At 40.9% G+C, this 18,860-nt stretch overlaps 2 protein-coding genes across 3 annotated transcripts in view; one reads left to right on the top strand and one right to left on the bottom strand.

The window, feature by feature from the left end:
- Window positions 1-1,886: 1,886 nt before the first annotated feature.
- LOC107558338 (protein CDV3 homolog) lies at window positions 1,887-17,693 on the top strand. 2 transcript variants are annotated; one of them, XM_016241991.1, is made up of 5 exons: window positions 1,887-2,334; window positions 7,701-7,777; window positions 8,074-8,201; window positions 8,286-8,448; window positions 16,617-17,693. In XM_016241991.1, exons 1-5 carry the CDS (start codon window positions 2,134-2,136, stop codon window positions 16,741-16,743), a joined length of 696 nt encoding a protein of 231 aa, XP_016097477.1. In that variant the 5' UTR covers window positions 1,887-2,133; the 3' UTR covers window positions 16,744-17,693. The 2 variants fall into 2 exon arrangements, with proteins under 2 accessions (XP_016097477.1, XP_016097476.1); XM_016241990.1 differs by having other exon boundaries at window positions 1,889-2,334; window positions 8,283-8,448.
- The window catches only part of LOC107558337 (vacuolar protein sorting-associated protein 41 homolog), a 35,511-nt gene continuing 34,060 nt past the window's right edge, over window positions 17,410-18,860 (bottom strand). Inside the window, exon 29 of the mRNA XM_016241988.1 lies at window positions 17,410-18,813. Coding sequence (XP_016097474.1) covers window positions 18,733-18,813 — 81 coding nt within the window. The 3' untranslated portion in view covers window positions 17,410-18,732. The remainder of the gene's footprint in view (window positions 18,814-18,860) is intronic.

Here is an 18,860-nt window from a genome sequence, read left to right as displayed (position 1 = left end):
TGTGTACTGATTAGCCACTCTCTCGAATGCAAATCTAAAGAACGGTCTGTGATGGGGGGCTATCTGGATGTGAAAGTAAGTGTCTTTCAGATCCACTGACAGAAACCAGTCCTCGGGACATACATGTGCCAGGATTGGTTTCAAAGTTAACATCTTGAACAGTCGTCTCATAAGCAAGCGGTTCAGATGTCTGAGATCGAGAATGGGTCTGAGTCCACCATATTTCTTGGGAACGAGTATGCGGCTCCTTTTGCAAGCAGTGTTTGTACTTCGGGCCGGACTGAAGTGAGAAACCTCTTTCTATGGTTTTTAGAACCCAACTTGACACATTCAGGATGACTTTCCAAGAATGAAGCCATTTCATTCTGAAGCAAGTGATTAGTTTTTTCGAATGGAAGTTCGCTGCACGGGGGCAGGGAACTGACATTTGTGGTAATGAGGAGAGGAGAAATGCTCTTTTGAGTATGTGGGTCCACTATCACAGCAGTAGTTTGCTTGGGCGTGCACTGAGTAAGAAGGACGGGCCCAGCTTGAATGGGGCTTCCATCACTCTGTGTTAAATGCAAACACACTGGGCCATGTTGTCTGTGCCAGAGGTAGGGTTTCGGGCTCTTTGCTGGAACACGCCCACTCTTCAGCATCGGAAGCCGTTCCTCATGATCCTCACGTCTGAAGCGCACCAGTGAATCGAGGCGTTGGGGGGAGAGTGAAGCATGTGGGAATCGCGCTGGCATGAGTTCACTTGAGCCCAGTGTTAAAACCCCGCTGCCCCTCTGTTTCTTTCTCCTAGGGTAGAGAGGAAACGGGAGAGCAGAGCGGGGAGGACTGCCTTCATTAAAGAAGGCGATCCGAGAGCGGAGAAGGGCGAGACTCATGCTCTCGCAGTGAGAGCATTTCGTTTCAGTGAACGGAGCCTCTGCGTGGGATCTGCCCAGACAGGCGATGCACTCACTGTGCCCGTCTGCATCGTGCAGGGGTTCCCTGTACGAGCCACACTTGCGGCGCGACATTTGCATCAACATCACAGGAAATTTGCTCTTATAGTGCCGGTTGGCCACAGGGGAAGGCTTCTGGCTTCTCCCACTGCTGGGGGCTTATTCTACGGTGACGAGCAACAGGCTAAACTGAGCTTTTTCCTTCTTAGGCTTCTTGCTTGCAGAGTCAGCGAGGAGATGATCTTTGTCACTGAAGGATAAAAATTCTGACTAAATGGCACTCAGAGATGACTTATATAGAGGTCGCTCCTCCCCTTTTGGTGGGTTGAAGCGCCATTGGTTTGTGCAGGTACACGAACGTGAACAAATCAGGTTTCAGTACCAGAGTAAACAGGAGTTTCCACATTAGCGTGTCAACGCAACAGGAAAGACTATTCATAGTACCTTAACAACACCCTTTTTCAATCACTTCTTCTTATAAATGGCCCTAAGCAAGCCAATAACTCTTAAAGGCACTGAGGAGCCTACCACCCTTAATATTCAGATGCCAGATTCTCAAAAATGATATAAAATGTTTATTTTGTGTTAATATAAACAATTTCTTGATATCATATTTTTATTTTTTAATTCTATATTTTAATTAGCTATTTCACGTTTCTATACTCATGTCATGTTTAAAACAATAATTTATTAACATTATTTCTGCAATTCTGCCTCTTCTGTGCATTTTTTTGCAATTTAAAATGGCACCACATACCTAAATTTATCAGTAGAAATACGTTTTCTTTCATTTGTTAACTAAATTACTCCACAAGTGTTGTATAACTACTAAAGACCGAATTGAAAAACAAAAGTTGCACAATCTGGCACTACGCAGAATCCTCACCCTGCGATGGGATTGGTCGAAAACTAACATTGTCGCTCAGCGATTGGAAAGCAGAACTGTCAATCACAAAGGCGCTTTCCCATCCGGGTCAGATAGGAAGCAACACTATCCGGTGCATTGGGCGACTGTGTCACACTTTCAGCTGGCGAGTTTGTCATGCTGCTCTCAGCACACCTTTAACCTACGGATACATGAAACATACGGATTACCGGGCAGACACGCACGCAAGGGCTCGGTTGCTGTCGTTTCAGACACTGATCTGATCATTTCTAAGCTTTTTTTAGTGTTTAGTGAGAGAAATTTGGGGATAAGATGGCGGATGTGGCTCCGGCCGGCGTGGAGAAGAGTCTGGATGACTTCTTCGCTAAACGCGACAAGAAGAAAAAGAAAGAGAAGGGTAACGTTAAGGGAAAGGAGCAGGCAACCGGAGGAACCGCAATGGTGCTGAAAAAGACGAAAAAGGAGAAGGAGAAGTCGACGAAGAGTGAGAACCAGGACGCGCAGATGGAAAAGGTATTGCTCAGTCAAATAGCACACACGGGCTGTGTCACAAAACCTAGTTGGCTGCCTACCTAGACAGCGTTGGTAGACACAAAGGGCGCGTGGACGCTCTAAATGCGTAGTGTCGTCTAAGCAGGCACTCGGTTTTGTGACGAGCGAATAACAACTCTAATAAGAGGTTAAATGTTTCTTTTGTCGATATAAAGAGAAAGTTAATGTGCTGATGTGCTGTAGTTATCATCTGTTTATATTTCTGACAGCGGCTACGTTGCTTAAATTGACAGTTAGTTTTAAAATCAAAGTGTCATCATTTACACAGCCTCAGATTTAAAACAATCAGATTTTTGGCAGAACATTTAGATATTGACAGCCTATGTCATTATTTACTTTCATTGCATCTTTTCTGCCTAACATTTCATATGAGAATGGAGCAACATAAGGTTGTGTAAACGATGACATTTTGTTGTTGTTGTCTGAACTGTGCTTTTAACGTTACCCTTAAATAGAAGTAGCTTTTGGTCGTGTCTAAAGTGGCATCAAACTGACATTCATTGCATGGGCAATCAATCTTCCAGCAGGGCTTTTAGAACTGCTGCAGTAACTGTGTCCTTCAGCGCCACCATATGCTTGTTTCTGTTGAAGAAAAACACATGCTTGTTTCTCTTGGCAGACAGTACAGAATAGCTTCATGCTAATGAACGCTGCTGTTGTATGATGATTGCATTTTTACATTGACATCAGGTCGCTTTAATTAAATTCTGCACTTTGTATGTTGTGATGCAAATTGAGAAATTAAGTAAATCTGTTGTGATGCGTCCCAATTTGCCTACTTATGCCGTTCCCTAAAAGTGTATATTCGTTTTGTAAAGAAAGTGTGCATACTTTTGAGTGTGTAGCAGAAGAGTTGACATGTTTTGGATCATAATTGCATATGTTTTTTAAAAATGTATTATTATTATTTTTTATGAACCTTGTAATGCATAATAAAAACTGGGCCTTCCAGTGAACACCCCAGATTTCTCTCTGGTGACACATGCAGGACTTCCCCAATCGTTTAGTCTGTTTAAAGGGGTCATATGATGTTGCTAAAAAGAACATTATTTGGTGTAATGAAATGTTTATGCGGTTTAAGGTTAAAAAAACACATTATTTCCCACATACTGTACATTATTGTTTCTCTATGCCCCGCCTTTCTGAAAGGCGTAGATTTTTACAAAGCTCATTGGTCTGAAAAGTGAGGTGTGCTCTGATTGGGCAGCTATCCAGTGCGTTGTGATTGGCCGAATACCTCAAGCATGTGACGGAAATGTTACGCCCCTTGCCATATTGTGAGGCCTTGTAGAGGTCTGGGACTGTTTTTTTAGTCCCTCTCTCGCAAGGTTCTATTCCACACCCACCCGCTCCCTCTATATATTCACTCTTTGTTCACCTGCTGTCCGCTTTAAATAATTTTCTTCCCGACCGTTCCCGCTAAATTTAGATCTCATTTCCAAAATCTCACATTTAAATTTCCGCTACTGAAATAAAGAGAGAGAGGCTGACAAATAAAAGTGCATTCTGCACAAAATTTTGTTATTTTATTCGTCTTGTCAAGAGTCTTGAATTGATTGACTTTGACTTGAATTTATATGAATTATCTTAAGACAAAATTAGTTTAATGTTTTATGCAACACAGTAGGAAAAAAATGTACAAAAATTGTGTTTCTTATTTTTATTCGTCTGGTCAGGATACAATTCGTTTAACATTGACAACACAATAGGAAAAAAGTGTCCCAGAGAGAAAAAAAATGTAGGTTGTACAAAAATATTAGCTATTTTTATTCGTCTTGTCAAAATACTAAATTTGTTTGACATTTTTCTGTTAACACGGTAGGAAAAGTGTCGCAGAGAAAAATAAATACGACATCTTTCATTTAAAATTATAGGCTAAGCAAAATATAAACAAAACCGAGTTGAACGTCCTTCAAGGACAGCACATCCACACTTTGCTCCATCCTTATTCTGCTCCGGTACTCATCGACAACCTGCCTGTTCTGTCTGAGGGCCGTATATTTACCACAGGTACAGCCTGCTCTGAGCATCGTTATGCACATGCTGCGTACAGACCCCGCAAATAAAACGTGCGACGCTAAAGCATGCGTGCAGTGCATATGTACGCAGATATGCTGTTCTAAATGGACGTCGCTCCCGTTCAAATTACACGAGTTACCGACGCTACCGCATTTTATTCGGGAATTTAATACCGCGGCGCAAAAAATCCGGTCGGGTCCTGAGCCGTGAAAATGCAGACCTCTAATGCCTTGTCCCGGCTGGAGCGACGAGACAAAAACATTAAAACCCATTGTAAACGAGGCATTTGTTGCATCCAGTGGGGACATAATTACAGATTATAATGACTTATACTGTCTTTTTACGCGTTGCATTGCATCGCGCCGCGTAAACATAAAACCATGTCTGCATTTGTGATCGGAGAAATGACAAACAACAAGTGCTACTCTACACAGCTCAAAACTCGCGTTTGAATCGTCAGTGGCAAATTCTTTATATATAAAAAACGTACAGTCTGTGAGTCAGAACAGCCGGCATTGTAGTCTACTCTACCAGGATCAGGAAACAGTCCTCCATAAAATGCACTGCACACATCTGAATATTAGGGTTGAACTGTTCTGGAACAGTGTTGTAAATACAACTTAACCACTGATTTCTAGTCGTGTCCTCTTTTGGAAGACCAAATCAAAGTAGTTTCGCTTTCACAACGAAACAGCGTCACACACGGTGGGCTAGAGTGAGCGGAGGCTGGCTTGAGTGAACGCCGCGGCGGGCGGGCTTGCGGCAAACCCATGTGACGACCCTGGGCTGGACTCTGCTTCGTTCACGGTGAAAGCCGATCTGGCGATCCACAGCGAGAAGTTGATGTATTTCCTCAGCGACCAGCACGGATCAGCTAGCTCTAGGCATGACGAAGCGGATATCGTCCTCTTTTGGAAGGCCAAACAAAGTAGTTTCGCTTTCACAACGAAACACGCAGCGCCTTCACGACATAGCGACAACAATACTACAGCAAGAATAAAAGTTACGCCGCCTTTCTTTGCGTGAACATTTGAGCGGCGTTATGCAAATCTTCCCACATCGTGACATAGACATGTGGGGGTGTGTTAGAACGAGCTGTTTTAGGTAGGCGTGGTTGACTCTTAACTTTTATAAAGAATTTCTCTTTGGATTTGAGACTTTAACTTTACAGATCTTCTTTATGCACCAAAAGCTTGTAACACTCCAAAGAGAAAGGAATAATTGAAATCACATCATATGACCCCTTTAAACTCTGTCCCTGCAAGTTCATCTGCCTCCACTTTTGAGTGCAACACCCACATCTCAAAATTGAATCTGCAACTGATAGACAGAACCAATACATTACAGAAAAAAAGATGTCACTACTTCAGTTTCATCTCCATTTGTCACAGTTAACATATTTTATATACACACTCTTCACATCTCAGTTTATTTACTTTATGGTACTCAATTCTTTGTACCATATTGGAGAGAATAGACGTAGCTTGTTGTACTATCAGTTGTGGGTCTTTCATGTGGAGAACTCAGCTCATGTTTTTGCATAATGATGCATTTAAAAAAAAATGGCCAAATGTGCCTTTATTGAAATTCCCAATGTTGTTGCACATGATATACAGTATCTCACAGAAGTGAGTACACCCCTCACATTTTTGTAAATATTTAATTGTATCTTTTCATGTGACAACACTGAAGAAATTACACTTTGCTACAATGTAAATTAGTAAGTGTACAGCTTGTATAACAGTGTAAATTTGCTGTCCCCTCAAAATAACGCAACACACAGCCATTAATATCTGAACCGCTGGCAACAAAAGTGAGTACACCCCTAAGTGAAAATGTCCAAATTGGGCTCAAAGTAGGGCTGCACGATAAATCAGCGGTAAAGCCGTTGTTCTCTGACGAGTTGCGCAAACCCACGTTCATATTCGTGCGATTTTTTTTGCGCTGCTCGTCAGTGAACAACGGCTCTGTGTAGTTAATGCTGCTCAATGTGAAAGCCCGCAGGTGATGGAAATTTACCGCTGATTACAGAACCGGCTTTCTGACAAGATGCTCGTTAAATATCGCATGCGATTTATCGTGCAGCCCTAGCTTAAAGTGTCAATATTTTGTGTGGCCACCATTATTTTCCAGCACTGCCTTAACCCTCTTGGGCATGGAGTTCACCAGAGCTTCACACATGACGACATCACGGAGCTGGTGGATGTTAGAGACCTTGCGCTCCTCCATCTTCCATTTGAGGATATCATGGAGGAGTGGAAGAGGACTCCAGTGGCAACCTGTGAAGCTCTGGTGAACTCCATGCCCAAGAGGGTTAAGGCAGTGCTGGAAAATAATGGTGGCCACACAAAATATTGACACTTTGGGCCCAATTTGGACATTTTCACTTAGGGGTGTACTCACTTTTGTGGCCAGCAGTTTAGACATTAATGGCTGTGTGTTGAGTTATTTTGAGGGGACAGCAAATTTACACTGTTATACAAGCTGTACACTCACTACTTTACATTGTAGCAAAGTGTCATTTCTTCAGTGTTGTCACATGAAAAGATATAATAAAATATTTACAAAAATGTGAGGGGTGTACTCACTTCTGTGAGATACTGTATAAACATTTTTCATCAGGTTAGATATTGATTGTTATTTTTTTGCTTGTTTTGCTAGTTTTTATAAAAGAAAACTTTGCTTCCTGTTAATATTTTTTAGGTCAATGCTTTATGAGCGACAAATTGTTTTTGGGTAACAACCGTTGCCAGTTTTATGGAAGAATGACTTGATGTATGAAGTGTTTTGGTAGTTTTATTACATTTTGGGTATGAAACTAACCGCTGTGCTTTGTCTGAAAGTTGGTTAGGAGAACTGTGTGAAGAGTTTTGAAAAAGCGACTTAAGTTTTAGGAAATGCATCCTAGTGATTGTTTAAAAAAAAAAACTCTAATAGAAATCGAGTTTGAAACCTAAATATCTTTTACTATTATTATTTTTTACGCTTACTAAGATCTGTTTAGAAGTTGCATTGGCAACGAGAACTATGCATTTGATTTACAGTTACGATTAAGTCCAGAAAATTAAATGCTTTCGACGTTCTCTGCTGTTCATTACGGAGGTTTCATTTATACATTACATGACTTCATTTATAAGTTACTTTTATAATCAGTACACTTAGGAACCGAATGCTTTGACTGACTCCACTGTAGTTCCAGAAATATATAGCAAATATGTAGCATAGACATGGTTCTTGTACTGTTCAAAAATGTGTCATTTAAAATCTATATAAGTGTCACCTCTCTTTTTCTCGAACTGTCACTCCAGGAGGATGAGGAATGGAAGGACTTTGAGCAGAAGGAGGTGGACTACACTGGGCTCAGACTCCAGGCCCTGCAGATGAGGTTGACATCTAATGAATTTCATGCTACTATTCATATATTATTCTGTTTACATGGCAGTTTCTGATTTAAATTATTCCCAGTAGTTTCATTACTGGAGTTCAGGTAAACAAAACTAGTTATTGCCAGTTCATGATGTCATTGGTGCTTTCTGTGCCCCCACCCGGTAGTTTTAAAAGGCGTGTTTGACCTTGTTTTTCAGCTATCATTTGAATATCTCAAAGCACTCTGAATTCATGCATGTTACAGCACATCTCTATTCAAGTACTCCATTTTATGTTGGTCTGACTGTCTGACAGTGATGAGAAGGAAGAGGAAGAGTACGAGAAGGAGGAAGTGGGTGAGGATGGTGAGATCATCCTAGTCACTGGTGATAAAATATCTGGACCCTGGAATAAATCAAGCGGCCCCCCTTCAGCTGCTCCGGGTGAGTCGGCAGTGTTAGTATAAATAGTCAACATTAGTTGAGATTAGTTCTTTAACGCTAATCTGTCTCTTTTCCTGTTAGTAGAGGAAGTTGAGGTTCCTGAGCCCAAAGCACCTGGCGTGTATCGTCCCCCAGGGGCCCGGTTAACCTCTACTAAGAGAGGCCCTACTCAAGGGCCTCCGGAGATCTTCAGTGATGCCCAGTTCCCCTCTCTCCTCTCCACCGCCAGACACGTGGAGACTCGCAAGTAAGACACTAAGCTCTTCTAAATGTCTATACACTGTTCATTATATACTATACACATTGCTTAATCAGATGTGCCTTTAGCTTCCTTCCTCATTTTTCCTCGTACACAGAGTATGTTAGGAATACTGATGTGCTGCTGTTTCCGCAGTATTTGTACTGTGCAGATTTTCTCTGTGAATGGAGTAATAGTCTTTTATTTACTAAAACTATTCAAATAAAAAAAACTTGAATTAACTAATTGAACTAAGTACTAGAATCACTAAAGCTAAAACTGAAATAAAAATAAAGCTAAAAAAAAAAATCTAATATAAATAACAAAAGCACATAACAAAATGACTAAAAAAGTAGGGCTGGTAATTTAACTCATTAATTAAATTAATTAATTACGGTGAAAAATAACGTGTTAAAATTACTAACGCATTTAACGCACTTGCCCCACCCCAGACCTACGTGGGTCATCTAACATTCCATACAGTTGATTGAGGACGAATATGAGGCAGGGCAACAACTCACTGCGTGATGGAGCCTAGAGAGCGTAGTTAGAATGTCCCTAAAATTCAAGATATGGGGCAAAAATGCCCGTTTAAGTTTTTGTCTCATATTTACATCATATAGTTAAAGGGGTCCTATTATGCTCTTTTACAAAGTCTTGATTTTGTTTTGGGCGTGTACTAGAACAGGCTCTCGTACTAAGTTGTTCGAAAAACACATTATTTTTCACATATTTTACATTATTACAACACCTTTCTCCCCAGTCTGGCATGAACGGCTCGAATAGTTCCTGTATCATGAAATGTGCTGTGATTGGTTAGCTGGGCCAGTGTGTGTTGTGATTGGTTAGCTGGGCCAGTGTGTGCTGTGATTGGTTAGCTGGGCCAGTGTGTGTTGTGATTGGCAGCACTCAGCGCCTGGTCAGGAAATGTCACGCCCCTTACCATAGCCACCTACTGCCAGCTTCGGTGTAAATATTGTGTCGAAATCAAATCAATTTGAGCGCGATTTAAATAGGTATGATTGTAACCACTCTAAGTTCGTCTGTCTTGGGAAAGCTAGCGTGTCTCCGACATAGTGATAACACTCGTTGCCTTCTCTAGTGCAACTCAACCAGGTCTCGTCCCATTCGGCGGTATTTGTGATATCACAAATCCCGGAAAATATGCGTTGTAGTCCAAACGAGTCGTTCGGTGTAGTTTTTGAAAAGTGATTTCTGTTAAATAAAATATCTCCTTTTGAATTGGACATTGAGCTTTGTAACTTTGCGGATCTTTTTTATGCTCAAACAGCAACATTACAGACTAACTAAAGTTGAAAAAGTGAAAAAGCATAATAGGACCCCTTTAAGCAATATCACACAAGCAATAAGTGCAATATCACAGGAGTGCAAATACTGATCTTCTACAACAGTTCAGTAAGAAGTTAATATCGTGTAATTTTAAACACAATGTTGTCTGTTTTGCTCAATTTTGCCAACGAAAATATAGACAAAGCAGAACTGTTTGTCTCCGGGCAACACACGGCGGCATTTCATTTCTTAATCCACGTTTTGAACGAATTGGGTGAACCATTTGGCGTGTTGAACCATTGGCCATAAGCAGCTTTCACACAGGATGCGGAAAGCGCAGCGCTGTGCTATGAAACCCATTAATTTCAATGGCTTGCGCCACGCAAGGACGGTTTGTTGCTGCGTCGACCAAAGCGCACACGCAGCAGAGCGCACATGGGTGAGCTTGCGCGTGCGCGCCGCGGTCAAAGTTCAAAATTGTTCAACTTTTGCTGCTGCGCTCTGTGACAATTACCCACACGGCCAATAGAAACGGGGCATCCAAATAGAACTCCTGGTAAAAGTTTTGAAAACTCTGCCTATTTCGCTCTGGCCAGCGTAGCGCAAATCGCTTTGTATCTTAAGGGCTGTGCTGAACCCAGCGTCTAGCACAGCGCATGCCGCGTCCTGTGTGATAGGGCCAATAGGCGCATTGGATTTGAAGTGGCGCTATACAGAGTGATTGGTGTATGACATCAAAGTACCTCGAGAGCGATTCAAAAGCATAAGGAGCCATCTGCTCTCTATAGCTCTTGCGGTACTTTGATGTCACACACCAATTGATCTGATGGTGATGATCCGCTTCAAGTCGAACAAGCCTAATGATTCAATTGATCATACATAAAGAGAACCATTTAGGCCCTGTCCCAAATGGAACACTTCATGTGCACTTGCGGTCTTACGGACTTAGGGGCCGTTCACATGTCGCGCCGCTTTCTGCTTTTCTCCAAAGCGTTCGGGTGCTTGCGCTCCGGAGGCGTCTGCCGTTGCTAAGCAACCATGACCTGCGCTCTCCATGAAGCGGAAGTTTCAGCAAAGGATAAATGGATTTGCAGCTCTGAAAATTGCTTGCAGTAACTCTGCTACAAAATTTATTTCAAAATGGCTATCCCTGTACAGCTATGATCAGCTGTTCCTTCATCTTGGCTGAGCTTTAAATGTTGTTACGGGAAATGATGAAGCTGATTGGTTGGTTCTTGTCACATGAAAACTGAAAACTTGAAATGTTTTTATCTTGATGCGGCGCGGACGCGCCTGGAAAAAATGTCCATCAAGTCCACGAGACCGTAGGGTGTCCCATTTGTCATTTTAGCATTCAGAAGGGTGCTCGTGAGCACCCGCTTTGCGGCCGTTATCCGCCCTCGATCCGCACTTCTGCTGAGCCCGCACTGGGGCGAGCTCCGCAGCAGACTTCTACCCGACAGTCAAAGCGGCATTACATCACGAAAGTGCGGACTCGGAGGAAGACCGCGAGGGTTTAGGGTGTGATTTGGGACAGGGCCTTACTTCACTCCTGAATGAATCAGCCATTTGAAAGAATCAAATGAATGAATAAATGACTGGATTACTTAATCATTAAGACATTTACCACCACCTACTGGCAGTTTTAGTTTATTATTTGGAGTATCATTTCATTAAAAAAAATTATTTAATATTTCCATAGTAATAATAATAAAATGAATTATTAAAGGTATATTTTACCTACCCAAAAATGACAATTGTCATCATTTACTCACCCTCATGCTTTACACAACAATGACTTTAATTTTTCTTTTGGGAGTAATTTATCAGCCAAATTTGAGGTGCGATTAATTTGCGATTTAATTAATTGCCTCGTCATGTAATTAATTAGATTTAAAAAAAATGTAATTGCTTACCAGCCCTACTAAAAAGTTAATTCAGAATAATAATAAATGCTATAATAGTATAAAAATAATACTAAAATAACCAAACTGCCAAAATGTGCAGGAAATGGATAGATCTGGAATTTTCTTTGTCATCCTGTATGCAGGAGTTTAAAAAGTAAAAAGTTTTTAATATGCCATGTTTCAAAAAGTTTATTATTTTATTGTTTATTACAATTTTTAGATTTTAAGTCTTGAAAATTTAGTTTTTGTTTAGTTGTCTTGTAGTAAACTACCATTTGAAACACTTGTTGCTGCATACTATTTGTCATAATTGTGTTTTCTTGCAATTATAATAACAATAACAATAATATGATGCTATTTATAGCAGTGGTTCTCAACCAAGGGGCTTTGAAACCTTAGCAAACTTCCAATGGGGTCACAGAATGACTTATTATTTTTATTTATAAAAAAATTATAAATGCTAAAATGTAATGAAGTTGCAAGTGCAACTACAGTTATTAAAACTTCCGGAATCACAAAATTAATTGGGGTCGTCCAATTTAATGAATTTTATTAACCTACTATGTGTTAATAAAACATGTTTAAATTTAGTTTAAAGCTGCTTAGCTTTGCATTTATTTATAATTACAACTGACAAACTACAATAAATATTTTATCCTGTAGTGTGTGCTGTGATTGGTTAGCTGGGCCAGTGTGTGTTGTGATTGGCACCACTCGGCGCCTGGTCGGGAAATGTCATGCCCCTTACCATAGCCGCCTGCGAGCTTCAGTGTAAATATTGCGTCGAAATCAAATCAATTTGAGCGCGATTTAAATAGGTATGATTGTAACCACTCTAAGTTCGTCTGTCTTGGGAAAGCTAGCGTGTCTCCGACATAGTGATAACACTCGTTGCCTTCTCTAGTGCAACTCAACCAGGTCTCGTCCCATTCGGCGGTATTTGTGATATCACAAATCCCGGAAAATATGCGTTGTAGTCCAAACGAGTCGTTCGGTGTAGTTTTTGAAAAGTGATTTCTGTTAAATAAAATATCTCCTTTTGAATTGGACATTGAGCTTTGTAACTTTGCGGATCTTTTTTATGCTCAAACAGCAACATTACAGACTAACTAAAGTTGAAAAAGTGAAAAAGCATAATAGGACCCCTTTAAGCAATATCACACAAGCAATAAGTGCAATATCACAGGAGTGCAAATACTGATCTTCTACAACAGTTCAGTAAGAAGTTAATATCGTGTAATTTTAAACACAATGTTGTCTGTTTTGCTCAATTTTGCCAACGAAAATATAGACAAAGCAGAACTGTTTGTCTCCGGGCAACACACGGCGGCATTTCATTTCTTAATCCACGTTTTGAACGAATTGGGTGAACCATTTGGCGTGTTGAACCATTGGCCATAAGCAGCTTTCACACAGGATGCGGAAAGCGCAGCGCTGTGCTATGAAACCCATTAATTTCAATGGCTTGCGCCACGCAAGGACGGTTTGTTGCTGCGTCGACCAAAGCGCACACGCAGCAGAGCGCACATGGGTGAGCTTGCGCGTGCGCGCCGCGGTCAAAGTTCAAAATTGTTCAACTTTTGCTGCTGCGCTCTGTGACAATTACCCACACGGCCAATAGAAACGGGGCATCCAAATAGAACTCCTGGTAAAAGTTTTGAAAACTCTGCCTATTTCGCTCTGGCCAGCGTAGCGCAAATCGCTTTGTATCTTAAGGGCTGTGCTGAACCCAGCGTCTAGCACAGCGCATGCCGCGTCCTGTGTGATAGGGCCAATAGGCGCATTGGATTTGAAGTGGCGCTATACAGAGTGATTGGTGTATGACATCAAAGTACCTCGAGAGCGATTCAAAAGCATAAGGAGCCATCTGCTCTCTATAGCTCTTGCGGTACTTTGATGTCACACACCAATTGATCTGATGGTGATGATCCGCTTCAAGTCGAACAAGCCTAATGATTCAATTGATCATACATAAAGAGAACCATTTAGGCCCTGTCCCAAATGGAACACTTCATGTGCACTTGCGGTCTTACGGACTTAGGGGCCGTTCACATGTCGCGCCGCTTTCTGCTTTTCTCCAAAGCGTTCGGGTGCTTGCGCTCCGGAGTCTCGTCCCATTCGGCGGTATTTGTGATATCACAAATCCCGGAAAATATGCGTTGTAGTCCAAACGAGTCGTTCGGTGTAGTTTTTGAAAAGTGATTTCTGTTAAATAAAATATCTCCTTTTGAATTGGACATTGAGCTTTGTAACTTTGCGGATCTTTTTTATGCTCAAACAGCAACATTACAGACTAACTAAAGTTGAAAAAGTGAAAAAGCATAATAGGACCCCTTTAAGCAATATCACACAAGCAATAAGTGCAATATCACAGGAGTGCAAATACTGATCTTCTACAACAGTTCAGTAAGAAGTTAATATCGTGTAATTTTAAACACAATGTTGTCTGTTTTGCTCAATTTTGCCAACGAAAATATAGACAAAGCAGAACTGTTTGTCTCCGGGCAACACACGGCGGCATTTCATTTCTTAATCCACGTTTTGAACGAATTGGGTGAACCATTTGGCGTGTTGAACCATTGGCCATAAGCAGCTTTCACACAGGATGCGGAAAGCGCAGCGCTGTGCTATGAAACCCATTAATTTCAATGGCTTGCGCCACGCAAGGACGGTTTGTTGCTGCGTCGACCAAAGCGCACACGCAGCAGAGCGCACATGGGTGAGCTTGCGCGTGCGCGCCGCGGTCAAAGTTCAAAATTGTTCAACTTTTGCTGCTGCGCTCTGTGACAATTACCCACACGGCCAATAGAAACGGGGCATCCAAATAGAACTCCTGGTAAAAGTTTTGAAAACTCTGCCTATTTCGCTCTGGCCAGCGTAGCGCAAATCGCTTTGTATCTTAAGGGCTGTGCTGAACCCAGCGTCTAGCACAGCGCATGCCGCGTCCTGTGTGATAGGGCCAATAGGCGCATTGGATTTGAAGTGGCGCTATACAGAGTGATTGGTGTATGACATCAAAGTACCTCGAGAGCGATTCAAAAGCATAAGGAGCCATCTGCTCTCTATAGCTCTTGCGGTACTTTGATGTCACACACCAATTGATCTGATGGTGATGATCCGCTTCAAGTCGAACAAGCCTAATGATTCAATTGATCATACATAAAGAGAACCATTTAGGCCCTGTCCCAAATGGAACACTTCATGTGCACTTGCGGTCTTACGGACTTAGGGGCCGTTCACATGTCGCGCCGCTTTCTGCTTTTCTCCAAAGCGTTCGGGTGCTTGCGCTCCGGAGGCGTCTGCCGTTGCTAAGCAACCATGACCTGCGCTCTCCATGAAGCGGAAGTTTCAGCAAAGGATAAATGGATTTGCAGCTCTGAAAATTGCTTGCAGTAACTCTGCTACAAAATTTATTTCAAAATGGCTATCCCTGTACAGCTATGATCAGCTGTTCCTTCATCTTGGCTGAGCTTTAAATGTTGTTACGGGAAATGATGAAGCTGATTGGTTGGTTCTTGTCACATGAAAACTGAAAACTTGAAATGTTTTTATCTTGATGCGGCGCGGACGCGCCTGGAAAAAATGTCCATCAAGTCCACGAGACCGTAGGGTGTCCCATTTGTCATTTTAGCATTCAGAAGGGTGCTCGTGAGCACCCGCTTTGCGGCCGTTATCCGCCCTCGATCCGCACTTCTGCTGAGCCCGCACTGGGGCGAGCTCCGCAGCAGACTTCTACCCGACAGTCAAAGCGGCATTACATCACGAAAGTGCGGACTCGGAGGAAGACCGCGAGGGTTTAGGGTGTGATTTGGGACAGGGCCTTACTTCACTCCTGAATGAATCAGCCATTTGAAAGAATCAAATGAATGAATAAATGACTGGATTACTTAATCATTAAGACATTTACCACCACCTACTGGCAGTTTTAGTTTATTATTTGGAGTATCATTTCATTAAAAAAAATTATTTAATATTTCCATAGTAATAATAATAAAATGAATTATTAAAGGTATATTTTACCTACCCAAAAATGACAATTGTCATCATTTACTCACCCTCATGCTTTACACAACAATGACTTTAATTTTTCTTTTGGGAGTAATTTATCAGCCAAATTTGAGGTGCGATTAATTTGCGATTTAATTAATTGCCTCGTCATGTAATTAATTAGATTTAAAAAAAATGTAATTGCTTACCAGCCCTACTAAAAAGTTAATTCAGAATAATAATAAATGCTATAATAGTATAAAAATAATACTAAAATAACCAAACTGCCAAAATGTGCAGGAAATGGATAGATCTGGAATTTTCTTTGTCATCCTGTATGCAGGAGTTTAAAAAGTAAAAAGTTTTTAATATGCCATGTTTCAAAAAGTTTATTATTTTATTGTTTATTACAATTTTTAGATTTTAAGTCTTGAAAATTTAGTTTTTGTTTAGTTGTCTTGTAGTAAACTACCATTTGAAACACTTGTTGCTGCATACTATTTGTCATAATTGTGTTTTCTTGCAATTATAATAACAATAACAATAATATGATGCTATTTATAGCAGTGGTTCTCAACCAAGGGGCTTTGAAACCTTAGCAAACTTCCAATGGGGTCACAGAATGACTTATTATTTTTATTTATAAAAAAATTATAAATGCTAAAATGTAATGAAGTTGCAAGTGCAACTACAGTTATTAAAACTTCCGGAATCACAAAATTAATTGGGGTCGTCCAATTTAATGAATTTTATTAACCTACTATGTGTTAATAAAACATGTTTAAATTTAGTTTAAAGCTGCTTAGCTTTGCATTTATTTATAATTACAACTGACAAACTACAATAAATATTTTATCCTGTATAAGGGGCCCTTTGATCATTGTGCTGGACAGTGGAGGGCCTTTTGGTTCATAATATATACATACTGTACAGTTGCTAGTATTCCATTCTGGACATAACCAATCCTGCATACTGGTTGTTTTGGTGTTGTAGGGACAGAGAGATGGAGAATACTTTCGAGGTGGTCAAGCATAAGAGCCGGGTGAGAGAAGGTGAAGGCCCGGGCTCCATGCAGCAACTACAGTTAGATAATCAGTATGCCATCCTGGGGGACAAATAAAAGCCATCTCCCCCTCCCCCCCCAAGCCTACCGCCAATGGTAAAGTAAGACTTGCAGGGGGAAAATGACCTGCAGCTGTCTGATGCAGTCCTGACTGAGCTGGAGACGTCTGTGCCCATTTACACACACACACACACACACACACACACACACACACACTTTCTCTCTCTCTCTCTCTCTCTCTCTCTCTCACACTCACTCGCTCAACAATACACAAACATCCCAGTAGACCCCCGTCAAACAACACCCACAAATGGACATATTTTGACACATTTATCCATCAAAATCCTCTCATACACACATGGACACCTCCCTTATCAACTGCATTCAAACGGGCTGCAGCAACAGGAACTGACTGAAATTACAAATACTGCTTTATACAACACAGTTCACCAAGATGAATGACACTGCATCAAACGAACAAGGCACCAAATGTTTATTACGGTGGATTTCCTCATGGGGTTGGTTGGCCGGCAGAGCCACTGGACATCGGCCAACCCTGAGAAAATGAGAAAAGCCACTTTGAGGTTGGAGTTCAAGACATTGGGTGAGAATTAAACAAACAAACAAACAAAAAAAAACTGCTGAGGTTTTTTTTTTTCTTCGCTACATCAGTATAGCTCCCAAATCATTGGGAGCTATACTGCCAATAGTATTTTTTTTTTCTTCTTACATTGTGATGACAGAAAGCTGGGAGTTTTGGATTTGGGCACTAGAGAGTGGAGACTACCTCAGTTACATATCTGCGGTTACCATGTCGACCAGGTCCTGGGCTATGATTGGCTGCAGGAATTAACACCAGTCCGGCCAAAAAGGGAGTGACTCAGTGTTTCGACCTTAAACTTAAATTCTATTTTTTTCCCCCCCTCGCCATTTTGCAAGATCTGTCGACACGGGTGTTAAGTCTTCAAATTTACTTTTTGAAGTGGCCTTACTGTGGGGAAAAAAAAGATATAAAAGTGATATGAGAGAGAAATATATATATATAGATATTTAGAGAATGTGTTAAAATAGTGTTTTGGATGGCACTTCCTGGTCGTTTTGCAGATAAAGCCTGCTTGATGTGATTCTTGCCACTCTGAGGAGTAAAAACCACCTCCGTATCCCTCTGTGAGAATGTAGTTCTACGCTAGTTTGTCAACATATTGCGAATAATGGATTTTCTCTAACAATGTCCCTTTAACCCTTTCATCCCTGTTCCTCTCCTCATTTTATTTGATTCCATGATGATTGACGAACCATTATTAAAGCTTAACCTTTCTAATCTCATATCATGTTTGTGGTTTGATGTGTATTTTTGTAGCTGTGGCCTGTAGAAGGCACTGCAGTCGTTGCAATGAATAGTTGCCCGTGTCAAATGAGTTCCAGCTTGTGTAGACGAGGTAAAAGCTGATGTGGAGCCATTTTGCAGTGTTAAACTTTCCACATTTAGTTGGCAAATAGCAATCCAGCTATTCTGATTGTACGTTAAAACCTCTCCGACTCACCATGTTTTTCTTTTGACTGGACAAAAACTACTGGGCTGTTTGCGCTTATTCCAGCAGTTGAGGGTAGTGTATTAAAACTGTGGTTTTGTATATATTTCGCTGAATTTTGTTCCACATTATTGCAGTATATATGACATATCAGTAAAGTTTAGCCTTAAAAAAAACGGACATTTTGCATTCATCTGTATGACACTGTAAAATGTTCCTGATGGTGTCTGTTCATACAAGCTCCTTTCATAAATATAATTAGTAATCAAAGTTTTCTTAATGAAAAAATATTTTAGGGGAAAAAAAACCGTGATGATGCACTACTGTACATGGCTAGTTTGGAACATTGTGGCAACAGACTTCAGCAGATTTACGGGAGTGCTTTATTGGCGCTTTTGTGAAACAAAATCTAGCAATCACAAGCTTGCATTAATAAATACTGTTAGTAAAGGGAAGATTATTTCATTTGTAACCGGTTCTAATTGTATAACTGTTATTCTACTTGTAGAAATGTTTATTTCTTCATCTCCAGTATGCCACTGCCCGGTCCTCTCCGCTTTGCACTGCAGATGTTACAATACTGGATTCCTGGGAGCTGTCAGAGGACATAAAATGCAAAACATTCATAGTACAAAAAGTAAA

Source organism: Sinocyclocheilus grahami, unplaced genomic scaffold (genome assembly GCF_001515645.1).
Source record: "Sinocyclocheilus grahami isolate Dianchi unplaced genomic scaffold, SAMN03320097.WGS_v1.1 scaffold641.1, whole genome shotgun sequence".
In the NCBI taxonomy this organism is placed as follows: domain Eukaryota; kingdom Metazoa; phylum Chordata; class Actinopteri; order Cypriniformes; family Cyprinidae; genus Sinocyclocheilus; species Sinocyclocheilus grahami.
This window is presented reverse-complemented; position numbering and strand designations above follow the sequence as displayed.